General features: G+C 38.9%; 1 protein-coding gene across 3 annotated transcripts; it reads right to left on the bottom strand.

Moving 5' to 3' along the window:
- Positions 1–2998: 2998 nt before the first annotated feature.
- gfi1ab (growth factor independent 1A transcription repressor b) lies at positions 2999–10020 on the bottom strand. Of its 3 annotated transcripts, none has more exons than XM_088349684.1 (5): positions 9866–10020; positions 8297–8530; positions 7108–7463; positions 5632–5769; positions 2999–3536 (listed from the first exon to the last, which is right to left on the bottom strand). In XM_088349684.1, exons 1-5 carry the CDS (start codon positions 9939–9941, stop codon positions 3192–3194), a joined length of 1149 nt encoding a protein of 382 aa, XP_088205810.1. In that variant the 5' UTR covers positions 9942–10020; the 3' UTR covers positions 2999–3191. The 3 variants fall into 3 exon arrangements, with proteins under 3 accessions (XP_088205810.1, XP_088205811.1, XP_088205812.1); XM_088349685.1 differs by having other exon boundaries at positions 7108–7460; XM_088349686.1 differs by having other exon boundaries at positions 7108–7433.
- Between the last annotated feature and the right edge of the window lie 3702 nt (positions 10021–13722).

Here is a 13722-nt window from a genome sequence, read left to right as displayed (position 1 = left end):
GACTTCTGCACAATATGTTAAGTATGGCAGAACTAGAGAACAATATAATAAATACAATGCATGATAATTTAAAAGGAATTTGGCTCTATTAATTATTGAAATGCCTTTGAAACGTTTTTGTAAGCTCTTTAAAACAATTGATACAGTCTCATCAATGGATTTCAACTAAATGTTTTATTTCTATGTTTTCACTCTGAGTTCTTTAATTGAAATTGTGACATTTTATGCCTATTTCCATCATTCAGAAAAATATTCAGTTTCAAAATCGCAGTTTAAAAAATCGTGTGCAATCAAATCGAGGAAAAACATTCGGGATTGTTTTGTAAGAATGTGTTTAAATTAGAAAAAAATGAAAACAACCTTTTTAAGCCAAATAATAAATGAACCCATATAATGCACAAAAAACAAGGAGAAATATGTAAACAAACTGGACAGGTGAAAAGAAATAAAATCTGACCTCATGTTTTGCCAGCATTACTCAAGAGGCTGAGTGACAACAAATAGAAAGAGATTCCTATCTTATTTTGAACCATCTCTTTGACAGAACAAATGATTTAGATGACAGCAACATAATACCATCCATTTTTGCCAATCTACTCATGAAAGAACTGTAATATATTTAAAGAGGTTTAATAAAAGCCTAAATTAAGTTAACTCTGTCCCGTAGCTTACCATTAAGATGTCAAGTCAAGTTTATTTGCATAGCCCTTAATCACAAAGTCTCAAAGGACTTATCAGACCACAGACTATTATGACACCATTCCCTGATCTAAAACCTACATGAGGGCAAATAATACAGAGATATTATCAACATAAAATATAGGTTATTCATATGCTATAGAATAGAAATGTCTTTTAAGCTTAGGTTTAATCATTTCTACTGAGGTTGCAGATCGAATCTCAGGGGGAAGAGCATTCCACAGCATCAACCCCGAATGGAGAACGCTCTCGAACCTGCGGATCTCTTCTTGGCTCAGCGTTTCAGAGCGAAGGCTCCGGACCGGAACATAGGGGGAAATTAAATCTGAAAGATATGACGGAGCAAGTCCATGCATGATTTTGTATACTACCAACAGAACCTTAAAATCACATCTTAAGCTAATAGGGAGCCAATGTAGGGTTAGCTAAAACCGGGCTAATGTGATCAAAATGTGGTATCAATACTGTATCTTTAAAACCATAGTTTCATTTGTTGGATAGTTTGGTCTGGAGGTTGGTTTTGGATGATAATTTCACTAGTTTTGTTATCATATTTGGATCATTTTCAATAAACTGATATTGAATTAAAAAATATATTTTAAAGACAAAAGATACATTGCGATACCACTGTAATATCATCCATATTAATACCGGTTGGTTTTGGCTGATACATTTACGATACCTGGTATCATGTTTGTATCATTCTGCTTCCATCAATACACATGTGATATCAATATAAAAAGGTATCTCTATACTTTTTATACCCATATTAGAATTGAGGACAAATAGCACATTGCGATACCACCGTCATTGGGGTCAGCCAATGGAAACCTCCACTGGATAAGTCATTATTTTGGCATGATTGTGCTGACTTTGATACACATTGATATTAAAACGTTATCTGGATATTTGGGTAGAGATCTGCTTTGGTTAGTACTTTTGTTGGGCATGATATCATATTTTTATCATTCTGCTGCGCGCAATACACTGTAATATTAATATTGAAATCTGCCAATATTAGTGCTAAGGGACAAATGATCCATTGCGATATCATCCTAATTGAATTTATGGGATATTTTGTTGGAGATTACAGTTGGACAATTCAAATTTCTACTGGATCTGTTTTAATATTGGCATTGTTGTGCTACCTTTGATACACTGCGATATTTAAAAAAAAAGATCTCTATTGTTGATACTAATAATATAGTTGCGGACAAATTAAATAGTGCGATACCACTGTGATATCATTCATGGAATATGTCGGTACAAGCTGATTTGGGGGCAGCACGGGAGTTGAGTGGCTAGCGCGTTTGCAACACAGTTCTGAGGTCATGGGTTCAAATCCAGCTACCAGCTCTACTGAAGATATGTGGTGCAGATTATAGATGGATGGATGGTGTCGCGGTTGCCATAGCGCCCAATTGGCCCCGCCCAGGTGGCGCCAGCTGCGGCTCATTGACAGATTGGCTTTCCGTCTTTTTAAGCTTAGTGCGTTCTCTCGTACTTTGTCAATTCGTCAACGAACCTCTGCCCCGCAAGACATAGGTTCTGACTCGATCCTGTTTTCCTGTTGGTATTTCCAGTCCGGTATTGTTCCCGTTTATTTTTGTCCTGTTTAATATCAGTTTCCAGTTTTCGTTCCCGTCTTGTTTGTCCTGTTTATTTTTGATATCTTGTTTCACTATCCTGTCTGTCCCATCCTGTCCGGTATCGACCCCATCTGTCCGATACCAACTCGGGCAATTGGAATCGATCTCGTCGGTCTCTGGCTTCCTGTCTTTCCACGCCAGACCAGTCTCTAACGTGCATGACTCCCCATTTCCCGTAAAATTAAAAGGCTTGTGTGAGAATGTCACGCGTTTGGGTCCTGATCCTGTTCTGGTTCCTGACAGATGGAAGTTGGCTTTGGCTAATACTTTAACCGAGCCTGGTATCATATTTGTATCATTGTTCCACCCTCAATACACTGTGATATTAATATGAAAATTTATTTGTACGGGTGATACCAATTTTGCGGTTGAAGACAAAGGATTGTGATAGCACTGTAATATCATTCATGGGTTACTTTGGTCAAGGTTATGGTTGGCCAATTCAAATTTCTACTGAACTGTTATTTTGTTGGCATTATTGTAGTTTATTATTGCGATCTTAGCATAATATCATTTGTGGGATACTTTGGGATAGGTTGACTGGATCTGTGATGGTATTGACATTTTTGTTGCCTTTGATACACTGTGATATTCAAAAGTTATCGTCGTCGGTTATATTGCTGAGGACAAAGTAAACATCACGATACCACTATGATTAAGAGGTTTGTTTATCAGGTTGAAGAGTATCTACCTACCAACAAATACAAAAAAGACTTAGTGGTATTATCCCCCATGCAATACTATTTTTCATTCAACCGCGATGCTGATCCAAGCTTTTCCTTTCAGAAGCAAAAAACATCAGTTTTTAATTCCGTATGCCGAAAGTGGGCGGGGCCTAGAGCGTCACTTAATGCCATGCTGCGTGTCCTTGTGCCTGCGCAGGTCCACCTTCCTCTGGAATCCTTTTGCGCAGAGATGGCAGGCAAAGGGTTTGTAGCCGCTGTGCTTGCGGCTGTGCGTGATGAGGTTGGAGCTCTGGCTGAAGGCCTTGCCGCACACCTGACACTTGTGCGGCTTCTCGCCCGTGTGAATGAAGGTGTGTTTCTTCATGTCCGACTTTTGGTGGAAGCGCTTGCCGCAGTACTGGCAGGCGTAGGGACGTGTGTCCGAGTGGATCAAGAGGTGCGTGGACAGCGTGGACGAACGCTTGAAGCTCTTGCCGCAGATCTTGCAGTCGAAGCTTCTCTCCTGGGGTTACAGGGGGGGTGATACTGTCAGTCACGCGAAACCCTTCGGCTAAGTTCACTCTACAGTACTTAATGCTCAATTCCAATTTTTTTAATGAGATCGTTCACATTTCTATGGTGGAGCATTAGCTCAGGAGGTAGAGCGCTCGTCCTGGGATCAAGAGATCACAGGTTCAAATCCCGGCTACTCCATGTTAAATGTCGAAGTGTCCTTGGGTGAGACACTGAACCCCTAATGCCCCCAATAAGCAGGTTGGCGCCTTGCATGGTGTGTGAGTGTGTGTGAATGGGTAAATGTGAAGCACATTGTAAAGCGCTTTGGGAAGTCTTTGACTTGAAAAGCGCTATATAAATGCAGATCATTTAATTCCATTTTCATTTCATTTCCAGCTAAGAGTGACTTGTATGCGACCCCCTTTGTGAACAGCACAAGAGTCCCGCATACGCAGAGGAGGGTACGTGACGTCACACGCAATCCGCTGTGTTTATGGAAGTACTCATGGATGCTAATGGCAAAGCGTATCTAGCTATTTGAAAGTTTTTGTGCTACAGGAGGCTGAAAGGAGTTGCCTTGCCCCAATATTAATAAATTCCAAAACCCAGCCTTTTCCACCATTAAATGCTCTCTGTGTTTTCTTCCGCCATGGTTGTTGAATAGTATGTTTCCTTCCGCCTATTCATGATGCGCAGGTCACAAGAATGCGTCTCGGGCATTCACACAGCAGTCACATTCGAAAAAATCAGATATGTATCGGATTTAGGACCACAAAAAATGTGGCCTGGGTCTAATGTGAGAAAATCGGATATGTTCCATTCGGACAGCCTTTAACAGATTTGTTTCAAGTTGTGTCCTTTGCAGTGTGAAGCTAGCCTTAGTCTCAGATTACTTGGTCAAGGATGTATTGATGTGTTAAAAGTCATCATCATGTTTTATGTGTGTGCTTGTGTTGTTACCAAAACATATCTAAGGTCAAATATATTCACGTGGTTATTCTATAAGTTCCATAACGGCCAAGAAATGAAACATATAGTTAGTCAATTTTTTTGTAGATTTTTATCCGACGAAGTAGCCAAGACACTCATTATTTGTGTTTGGTTATTATTGTAATGTGTTGTGCAGCCGAAAACAAGTGCTATAAAGCACAAGAAAGAATACTAACTACGGAGATTCAAAGTGACCAAACTGCACAGCTTTACTTCCAAGGATGGTGGACAACTGTAAAGTAAATGTTAATTTTTGACCTACGAGTATTTTTAACCGATATTTATATTATACATCATTTATTTTTGCTTTTTATCCAAGCCAATATTGTTGTATTTTTAATGAATTGGGTTTTTTCCCCACTTGAAGGCGCTAAATAATGCACAATGTCCCTTTTTTGTTTAAAAAAAACAAACATTTAAAAGTATTACAACTGTGCTTCAAATGTTCTGCCACTAGATAGCAGAGATACATTTTACAATATCCAGCAACGGACAGTTTAAACTAATAGACACAAAGTCTACTATTTTGATTGACACTAAAATAATTGAATGTGTGAGCGAGAGAGAGAGAGAGAGAGAGAGAGAGAGAGAGAGAGAGAGAGAGAGAGAGAGAGAGAGAGAGAGAGAGAGAGAGAGAGAAGTGATAAAAAGAGAAATAGTGAGAGAGGGAATAATAAAAAACAAACAGAGAGAAAGAAAGAAATCCAAAGAGAAATAGAAATAAAGAAGGAGACAAAGGAGGAGAGAAAGGGAGAAGGTGAAAACAAGAGAGAGAAAGGGAAATAGAGAAAAGAGAGAGAGAGAAAATGTACAAAGGAAGAGAGAACAAAAGAAGATAAAAAGACACAGAGAAAGAAAGAGACAAAGAGGAACAAAGAAAGGGAAAGGGAGACAGCGAAAGAGAGAAAGGGGGAGAGAGAGGGGGGAGATAGAGATAGATAGATAGATAGATAGATAGATAGATAGAGGGATACACATAGATAGAAAGATAGAGAGATGGATAGAGAGATAGAGAGAGAGAGAAACAAAAGAGATAAAAAGAAAAATAGCGAGAAAGGAATACCAAGCACAGTGCGCGATTTCGAAAGAAATCCATTTTGCGCTATACGGACCTGCGAGTGCACGGCCTTGTGCTGTTCCAGACTAACGGCGTGTCCAAAGGTTTTGCTGCAGACGTGACACGCGAAGGGCCTGGTGCCGCTGTGGGAACGTCGCACGTGGACCTCCAGGCCGTGCGGCGTGGAAAACACCTGCCCCAAAACAAGCCATAAAGCCAGCATGCTTAAGTATCCAGTACAGTCTTCAGCAGTGATTTTCCACCAATTTTATATTTATTGTTGTTCCGTTTTTTTTTCTTTCATAATCATTCGTCCATAGGGGGCAGAGATTACTAATTTTTTTATATCGTAATCATTTTTTCATAATGTTGTATAGAGGAATAAAATAAGTCACTTATTTTGTTTGATGAAGCTGTTTAAAGGACCATTGTGTAGTATTTGACCAGTAGACTCAAACTGTATGAGTGGTCTTCTCACTTTTTGCGCGGCCTTTCACAAGGTTTTTGGTTTTGGGGGTACCCGTAGAAGCAGAGTTACAACAGCTCCCTCTATCGGTGAGCCTCGTGTTATTTAAAATGATTTTATGACCAATTTAATAAATGCACTTTGATATTATAGTAAATGTTTTTGATTCATATTCAAATCATTATCGTTTTTTCAATGAATGATTTTTTTCACCATTAGGAGCCGCTAAATACTACACAAAGTGTCAAAGATTGTACTGTAAAAAACCAAATCAGCTAAAGTGAAATTGTAGAACCAACCATTGTGAAGTGCTGGAATAATAAAAAAGTGCAGGTGTGAAGACAAATTAGGTGCAGGTGGGTGCTATCCACCCACTCCACCCAGGTTGGCGCCCTCTAGAGGGGAATGGTTCAGACTTGAATAAGAATCTTGCACCCGATTTTATTCATTATTTCCCTTTTTACTACATTGAAAATTACTAGTGTTTGTTTTACAGTCGGAGGTGTGTTAAATTAACACTAGCAGGTTTACTGTAGAATAAAACTAATTATAATAGTTGTTGTTTTTTAAGTAAAACGATCAAAAAGTATTATAACTTGAAAAACAGACTAAAGAGATAATAAAATCCAAAAATTACAGGAAAATGATGAGCTAAAATGAATACCCTGTATTACATCCTGAACCACAGATGATTAAAACAACATTTACACTGTCTGTTTAGGCAACATGCTCGCTTTAGCTTTATGAAAAAAATCAGAAACTAGGGCCAGGAGTTATTTTTTTAAACATTTTCGTGTGCCTTGAGTTTTTCTTTTAATGAAAGAAAGTTTGCCTTGGCTCCGAAAAGGTCGAGAACCCCTGATTTACTTGTTTGCTTGTTTATAAGAGTTTCTTATACACATTTTATTTAAACTAATTCATTTCACTCTCTTTTTTTAGATTATTTATTTAGATTTGTTTTATTATGTTATTGTCAAATTTTTGCGGGTCATAATATTGGAAAAGAAAAAAAGCCGAAAATCTGTCTTTGTGTACACGCGCCTCTTCTGCAGAAGAAAATCTCACCTTGCTGCACTTGACGCATTTGTAGGCGCCGTTGAGCACCAGACTGGCGCACAGAACATCCGCCGGGGCCTCGCGGTGGGGGTCGAGGTGGTGGGCCCTTAGGGGCCCCCCGTCGTGGAATAGCAACGAGGCAGCGTGGCGGCTGTACGTCCGCAGAGTCTGCTGCGCGTAGGCGGACGCTTGTTGGAGCGCATGTGCGCTAGGCTCCGGGTAGAAAGTGTGCGTCGGGGGGGGCTGGTCGGGGTAGAGGTCCCTCACGGCGGGGGCCGGGTATCCGCTCCAGTCGTAGGGCCGAAAGGGAACCGAAAAAGCCGGCCTGTCGTCCACTATAGGAGATAGAGATTTCAGCGAGTCTACTGGAAGGAAAAAAAGAGGCGAACTTTAAATAATAATGCAATTCATTAGACCAGTTGTAGGGAACCTATGGCTCGGGAGCCATATATGGCTCTTTTCATGAGTACATATGGCTCCAAAATAAAATGTAACTGTTGCACATCTCTCTGTGGCGTTCCAAAGTCAAGTGATATCATCCCGATTTTGGTCCATATAAAGCCAAAGCAACTTAATGCAGAAGTTCGATAAGAAACCGTTTAAACTGATAAAAACGCTCCCAAACGCCTTTGATTGGGTGAGCAGTACATGTGGGCGGATCCCTGCTCACAGCGCAAGGCACTTCATTCTTTCTCTCTCGCTCAGTGCAGTCTACACCGAAAGTGAATATGACGATATGCTTATCGTTTGCAGTCATTTGTGACATTTTTACAAAAGAACTTTGCATGCACATTGTTTTGAAAACGTTATTAAGGACACATTTCAATGGTAAAAAATGCCTCAACACTCTTAACTGAAGGTGGAAGACAAATTGTAAATGGCATATTTACATTGATTTGGGACACGGGATTTGGCATTATTATCATTTCATACATTTGATTAAATCATCAAATGACACACAGTGAAATAAAATGTGCTGAAGAATTAGCTTTTGTCTAGAGAGAGTGTTTGGCAGTTTTTTTTTCAATTTTGTCTGAAAATATATGATGTGGCTCTCTCAATTTCTTTTTAAAACATTTTTTGCTTTTGTGGCTCTTTGGGTCCAGAAGGTTCCTGACCCCTGAATTAGACTCTGGTATGACTTTAATAATCACGCGCAAAGTTGAGTGATAAATATGAATCAATGAATATTGCGTACCCGGCGAGACAGAAGGGGACGGCGGCCTCCAGAAGGCTTCGTAGTCCGGCGAGGGGGCGCACGGGCTGCCCGCGCAACTTGGCGTGGATTTGGGGAAGGAGTCCGCCGTCTTGTCGAGCGGGCAATCAGGGGGGGGCCATGCATAGTCCGCGGTCACCACTGAAGCCTCCTCCGCCGGGAGGACCAACGCGACACCGCACGGTTGTGCGAAGGGACACCCATCACTCCACGGATCTACACCACCAACATAACAGTTAAATGAGTTTACTGTAAAGGCTTACTGTTAAGTCCTATAGATGGATTGTTTCGACATATTTTACCCCAAAATTGACAAATCTAACACACATCGATTCCGATAAGGATACTCATTTTACTCTGTTAAATTTCACTGGATGTATTCCAGAATTGAATTTATATACACAACTGTGCTTCGTCGATATAATAATTTCAATATTTTGTTGAACACATGTTAATTTATTTATCTGGGGCCACGTTTTTATGCTGCAAAAATTTCTACTAAACTGGATTTTGATCGTGAACGTGTCGAAAATGTACACGGGTACTGAAAATTTCGTTTACCTTAATAATAATACTATCCTAAGGATACCGTTTTTTGCTGGTAATTACATTTAACTGTCTATAGACAATATGTTTAATGGATACAGGTATGCTCCTTTTTTTCAAACATTTTGTTTAAAAACACCCAATAACTTATCTGGGGGCTCTTTTATATGCTAAAAATCTTCTGATGAATTTGTTAAAGATGTACACGGTACTGATATAAGTCGTTTACCCTCATAATATTATTATTTATTGAAACTGACCTATAAAAACACAAATTTTCTGCGGACGATTACATTAAACTTGGATGTACACATGTTTTGATCCATTTCAAAATATAAGTCTTATTTGTGCTTGGTTTGTAATTTGTTTGTTTAAATATCATGTGGCCACCTTTTATATGCTAAAAGCCAATAGAAATATTGTACTGGTTTTTTTTTATCATCAACTGTTTTATATCATTTACTTCAAGAACAACACAATTAAGAGGTGGTTTCGTTGAAAATGCATCATTGTTTAATTATGGACTACATTTTGACATGCGTTTAAAAAAACGGATTTTTAAAGATTCACACGTTTTCTATACAATTTAATAGAATATAGTACAAAAGAATGGCCTTTAGTGTCATTATACAACGAAAGTGGAGGGCTTTGCATTTCAGTGGAAGTAAAATAAATGAAAAAGATGGCGATTTGCAAAAAAGTATTAAAAAGGACGTGGTTAAAATGATTTTGTATGATAATAAAATCACGAATACAAACTGTCAAGAAAGGAAATTGTGTTTTTCTTTTATTGTGTTTAGTGTACACAGCGTCTATTTACGACCTCAGTATGGTTTCGAACATTACATTTTAGCAACAAAGAAAAAAACCACAACCGATATCATATTTTCAAAAGCGAAACAAAATGTTGGAATGCCAAAATACAATACCTACATATCAACGTTTTAAATGAATGTATACTGTTACAATGTATTTACGAATGCAAGAAAAATATATTATTGTTACCTGTGCAGTCTTGCAGCGTTCTCGGCCGGTGATACGTGTGCGCCTTCTTGCTTTTGACTAAAAAGGAGCGCGGCATCTTCTCGCCTTGATTCCACTTTGCCTTTTCTGCCACTGCTCACCCAACGGACGCTTTTTCATGCAGGAGGCCGCCCTGCGCATGCGCAACGACGCCTGTTACTCGCCAGGTGTGACGAGCGCAGGTGATAAAGAAGAAGGAGGAGGAGGATGGAAAAGGAAGAGGATAAGAAGAGACGACCCCAGGCACAACCGAGTAAGTGCACAATAGAAGTTGTGTTTGTTTGTTGTGAGTTTAAAGAAAAAGGAAGGAAAGAAAAAACTTGTTCCTTAAGACACCTGTGGATTTTAAAGCAGCTATCCTTTTCAGTGACACTTATTTTCAACCCTGCAAGCTGCAACATATTTTTTGTCCAATTAACTATTTTAAAACTTGGGAGAAATCTTTCGTGGCGTTTAAAAAAATGTATATTGATTTTTTTGGATTGTTTTCCGATATATAGGCAAAGCATTCGGATAAGATATCCGATTATTTTAATACTTAGTTCTCAACACATATTAATGCTGACTTTTTTAAAAGACTTCATTAGTGAAAAGTAGTATATTATTCCAATTTTTAAGCTTAAAAGATACACTATCATTTTCTACCTCTAGATGTCGCTGTGTCGTGTGGTGAAACCCATAATCAGTACTGAAAGATATTAATAAAACTATGGAGACTTGAAGTGATGAAAAAGCACAATACAGACGCTTCCCTACTTACGACTATTCGACTAATGAAAAACGGTAGATACGAACATTTTTTTAGGAATGTGGAAAAATATCCGGACATTGCCGTAAGTTAGATTTTGTATTATGTGCACCTTTTTCCGACTACAGGACATTACTGTAGTGCTTCTTTCCGCTGCTACTGGCATATGGCCCTGTGAGAGGTCACCCTGTATCCACCCCAAAGAAGAAATCCGGCTTCCTCTTTCTAGTTCGTGTGTAGACGTACTATACAGTATCTCCAGTGCGCTAAGAACGTTAACATTTTTATTGTTTAATATCTCCTGCCTCCATTCAATATGGTTGGTGTAAAGTTTAAAGAAGAGGCGAATCGTTTTTTTGAAATGAAAGTGGAATAAGAAAGCTTGATGCGGTTGAGAAAATGGTTGGATTACTTTTTTTCCGTCCACCTTTTACCACTGAGGAGGAAGTCGCCTAACTGTTGAAGCTCATCTTCCAAAAGTAAGTTAAGCTTAACTTTATTTATCTTTATAGAGCATATTATAGAATGAAATGTTTAAACAATACAGGTTACTTATACCAGCCTTAAACATACTTATATAAACCTTAAACATAACACAATATAGCACTGAAGCAACTTACGAACAAATTCAACTTACGAACGGTCGTCCGGAACCTAACTCATTCGTAAGTCAGGCAGCGTCTGTATTTCTTGCCCTGGCTTTCACAATGTTTTTGGTTTTGGGGGTACTTGTAGCAGAAAGATGGTAGGCAAACATGTCAAATACAATAATATTACATGCATGCATGGTATTGGTGTATTTTTCACTGGTGTCTCTGGTAGAATGAGCAGAATTCCTTGAGATCAAGGAAATGTGATTTGTTGCCTATTAAAAATTGATTTTACTCTTAAAAATAAATGAAAGAAAGCATACTATTTGATAGCTTAAGTAATATTTTCATTGTTTTTTTTATTAAAGTAAAATGTTTAATTTGACAAATGGCAGTCAATTAAGATTTTTTATTCTGGTTCGGTGGGCCAGATTTTAAAAACCTGACGGGCTGCATGTGACCTGCGGGCTGTATCTTGCCTACCATTGCCTGAGAAGTACTCAATCCATTATAGTTTTGGATCAATAACATTTGGCAAAACACATTTTGAAAAGGATATAAAGGGAAATCCACAAATACAAACGTTTTTGTGACCGGTTGCGTGACCTGGTGAGTGAAGTCAGGATTTGATGTTTGCGCAAAACTAGCTTTTATTGTGATAGACTTCACGAGGCGTTTTTTTGTGCACGCGCACAGAATCTCACGACCGCCCACCTGACCAACGGCTATCAATACGTTGATTTTAAACCAGCGCGTATTCGTGCACGCGCGCGTCACCAATCAGAAGGAGCAGAATCGCGACCGGATGCGCACAGGGACGCGTGCCCGAGCACGATTAGACTTCCGCCCAGCGAGAAGCAAGCAGATAGGAGCGATTAAAAAAGCGCGTGAACGTACGCCATCTTTCCTGTCAGCACGTATGAACACGAAAAATCCACTTTAAACTGTAGAATTAACCTAAAATACCAATCCAAGACGCCAGAATACATTGAATGCTGTTCCTGAACCGTTTTGAGAATATGGACAGTTTTGTTCTCTTTTGAAAGTTAATACTCCAAAGTTTTGTCCCAAACTGAAATTCCCTGCAGATACTTCTGACATTGAGTAATCTCAGTTCAAAGTCACAAAAATAAAAAGGGTTCAATCAAATTCTTGCAGGTGAGTGTAGCATGGGCATCATAGCTAGAAAACAGATGAGACAAGAGGTTGAAGCCTTACCTTGTACTTTGTCAAATTTGATGATAAACTGAAAAACTAAACATTGTATATTACACATTTTTACACGGGTCGGTTAAGGCGTTTCAAAAAATTGACCATTTGGAGAAAACCTGGAACTTTTGCAGATGTGTATTTTACTTTGCACAATATTTTAGACATTTTGAAAGAGTTGTAAATGTTTGACTTCTCTCTCCAGAAGTCAATCAATGATTGTGCACACTTGCGCATAAAAGTTGCATTTACGCATGGTTAATTTTGACTCAAAATTAAATACACGTGGAAAAAATTGTATACATTTGTGTCGGCGATGTTCATTGCCTGACCAATGTGTCAATCACAATTTCATTCAGTTACTACTGGCTAAAGATATTCAAAACTAAAAAAAAACGATCTTGATTTTATCAAGACAGGACCTTATAAGCTAATGTGGGCTGTGGATCATTAAAAAAAAGCCTGCTTTTGGCCAAGAATGGAGAGAGGGTAACTGCCATATTGGGAATACTTGTAAACGGAAATGATGTGGCTCAAACGAACGATTTATGACAAGGAATATCCAACAATGCAAGAATGCTATTAGATTTTTTTTTTTATCCGTCGCCATTATCGTGGGTTTCTGCGGTTCCTTGATGTTGTAAAATTATGTTACGGTGGTTGAATTCATTATTCTTATGGTAAGGCCTGAAATGAAATTGAAAGTCTTGTGAGATTTCCTAGAGTTAATTGGGAATTGCGATGGTGCAGTTGAATTAGAATCGGTGTCATTCAGCTGTCAGGAGTACCGTATTCATCCCTGTGTAACACGCAGTCAATGCTCTCTCATTATCACAATAGTTTTTTTCACGGTACCAGAGACAAATGTTAGAGAAAGGAGAAAACAATTTTGTGGAGAACCAAAACAATGGCGCGTCCCAATGAAAAACATTGTTTGTAATTAACAAAGAGCTCATATCCGCACGGTGTAATTGTAACGTTGCTTACCGTGTCCCAAGGGAACTTCTGACTGAAGGTGCGTGCGATAAGTTTACCCGCCTTCTTTTGCCTTTGCCTCATTTTAAGTATGTGATTGTGACTTTTTATTTCGTGGTTTTCGCCACGTCTATAATATTGTCCAGATAACTCCCCGTTAGCGTGCAGGCTGACGAAAGCTTCCAGTTTAGGTTAGCCCTGTTAGCAGTCAGCTTGCCTAACTGTGCTCATTGTTTTTTCTCCTGTTTGGCTTTGTGTTTGTTGTGTTTTTGCTTGCAGTAATCATTTTCTGTTGGCTTGCAGTTACCCTGGCTGCT

The sequence above is a fragment of the Urocampus carinirostris genome, chromosome 12 (assembly GCF_059441175.1).
Source record: "Urocampus carinirostris isolate Australia breed hairy pipefish chromosome 12, RoL_Ucar_1.0, whole genome shotgun sequence".
Taxonomy (NCBI): Eukaryota; Metazoa; Chordata; class Actinopteri; order Syngnathiformes; family Syngnathidae; genus Urocampus; species Urocampus carinirostris.
Note: the sequence above shows the minus strand (reverse complement) of the source record. Positions and strands in the feature narration are given on the sequence as shown.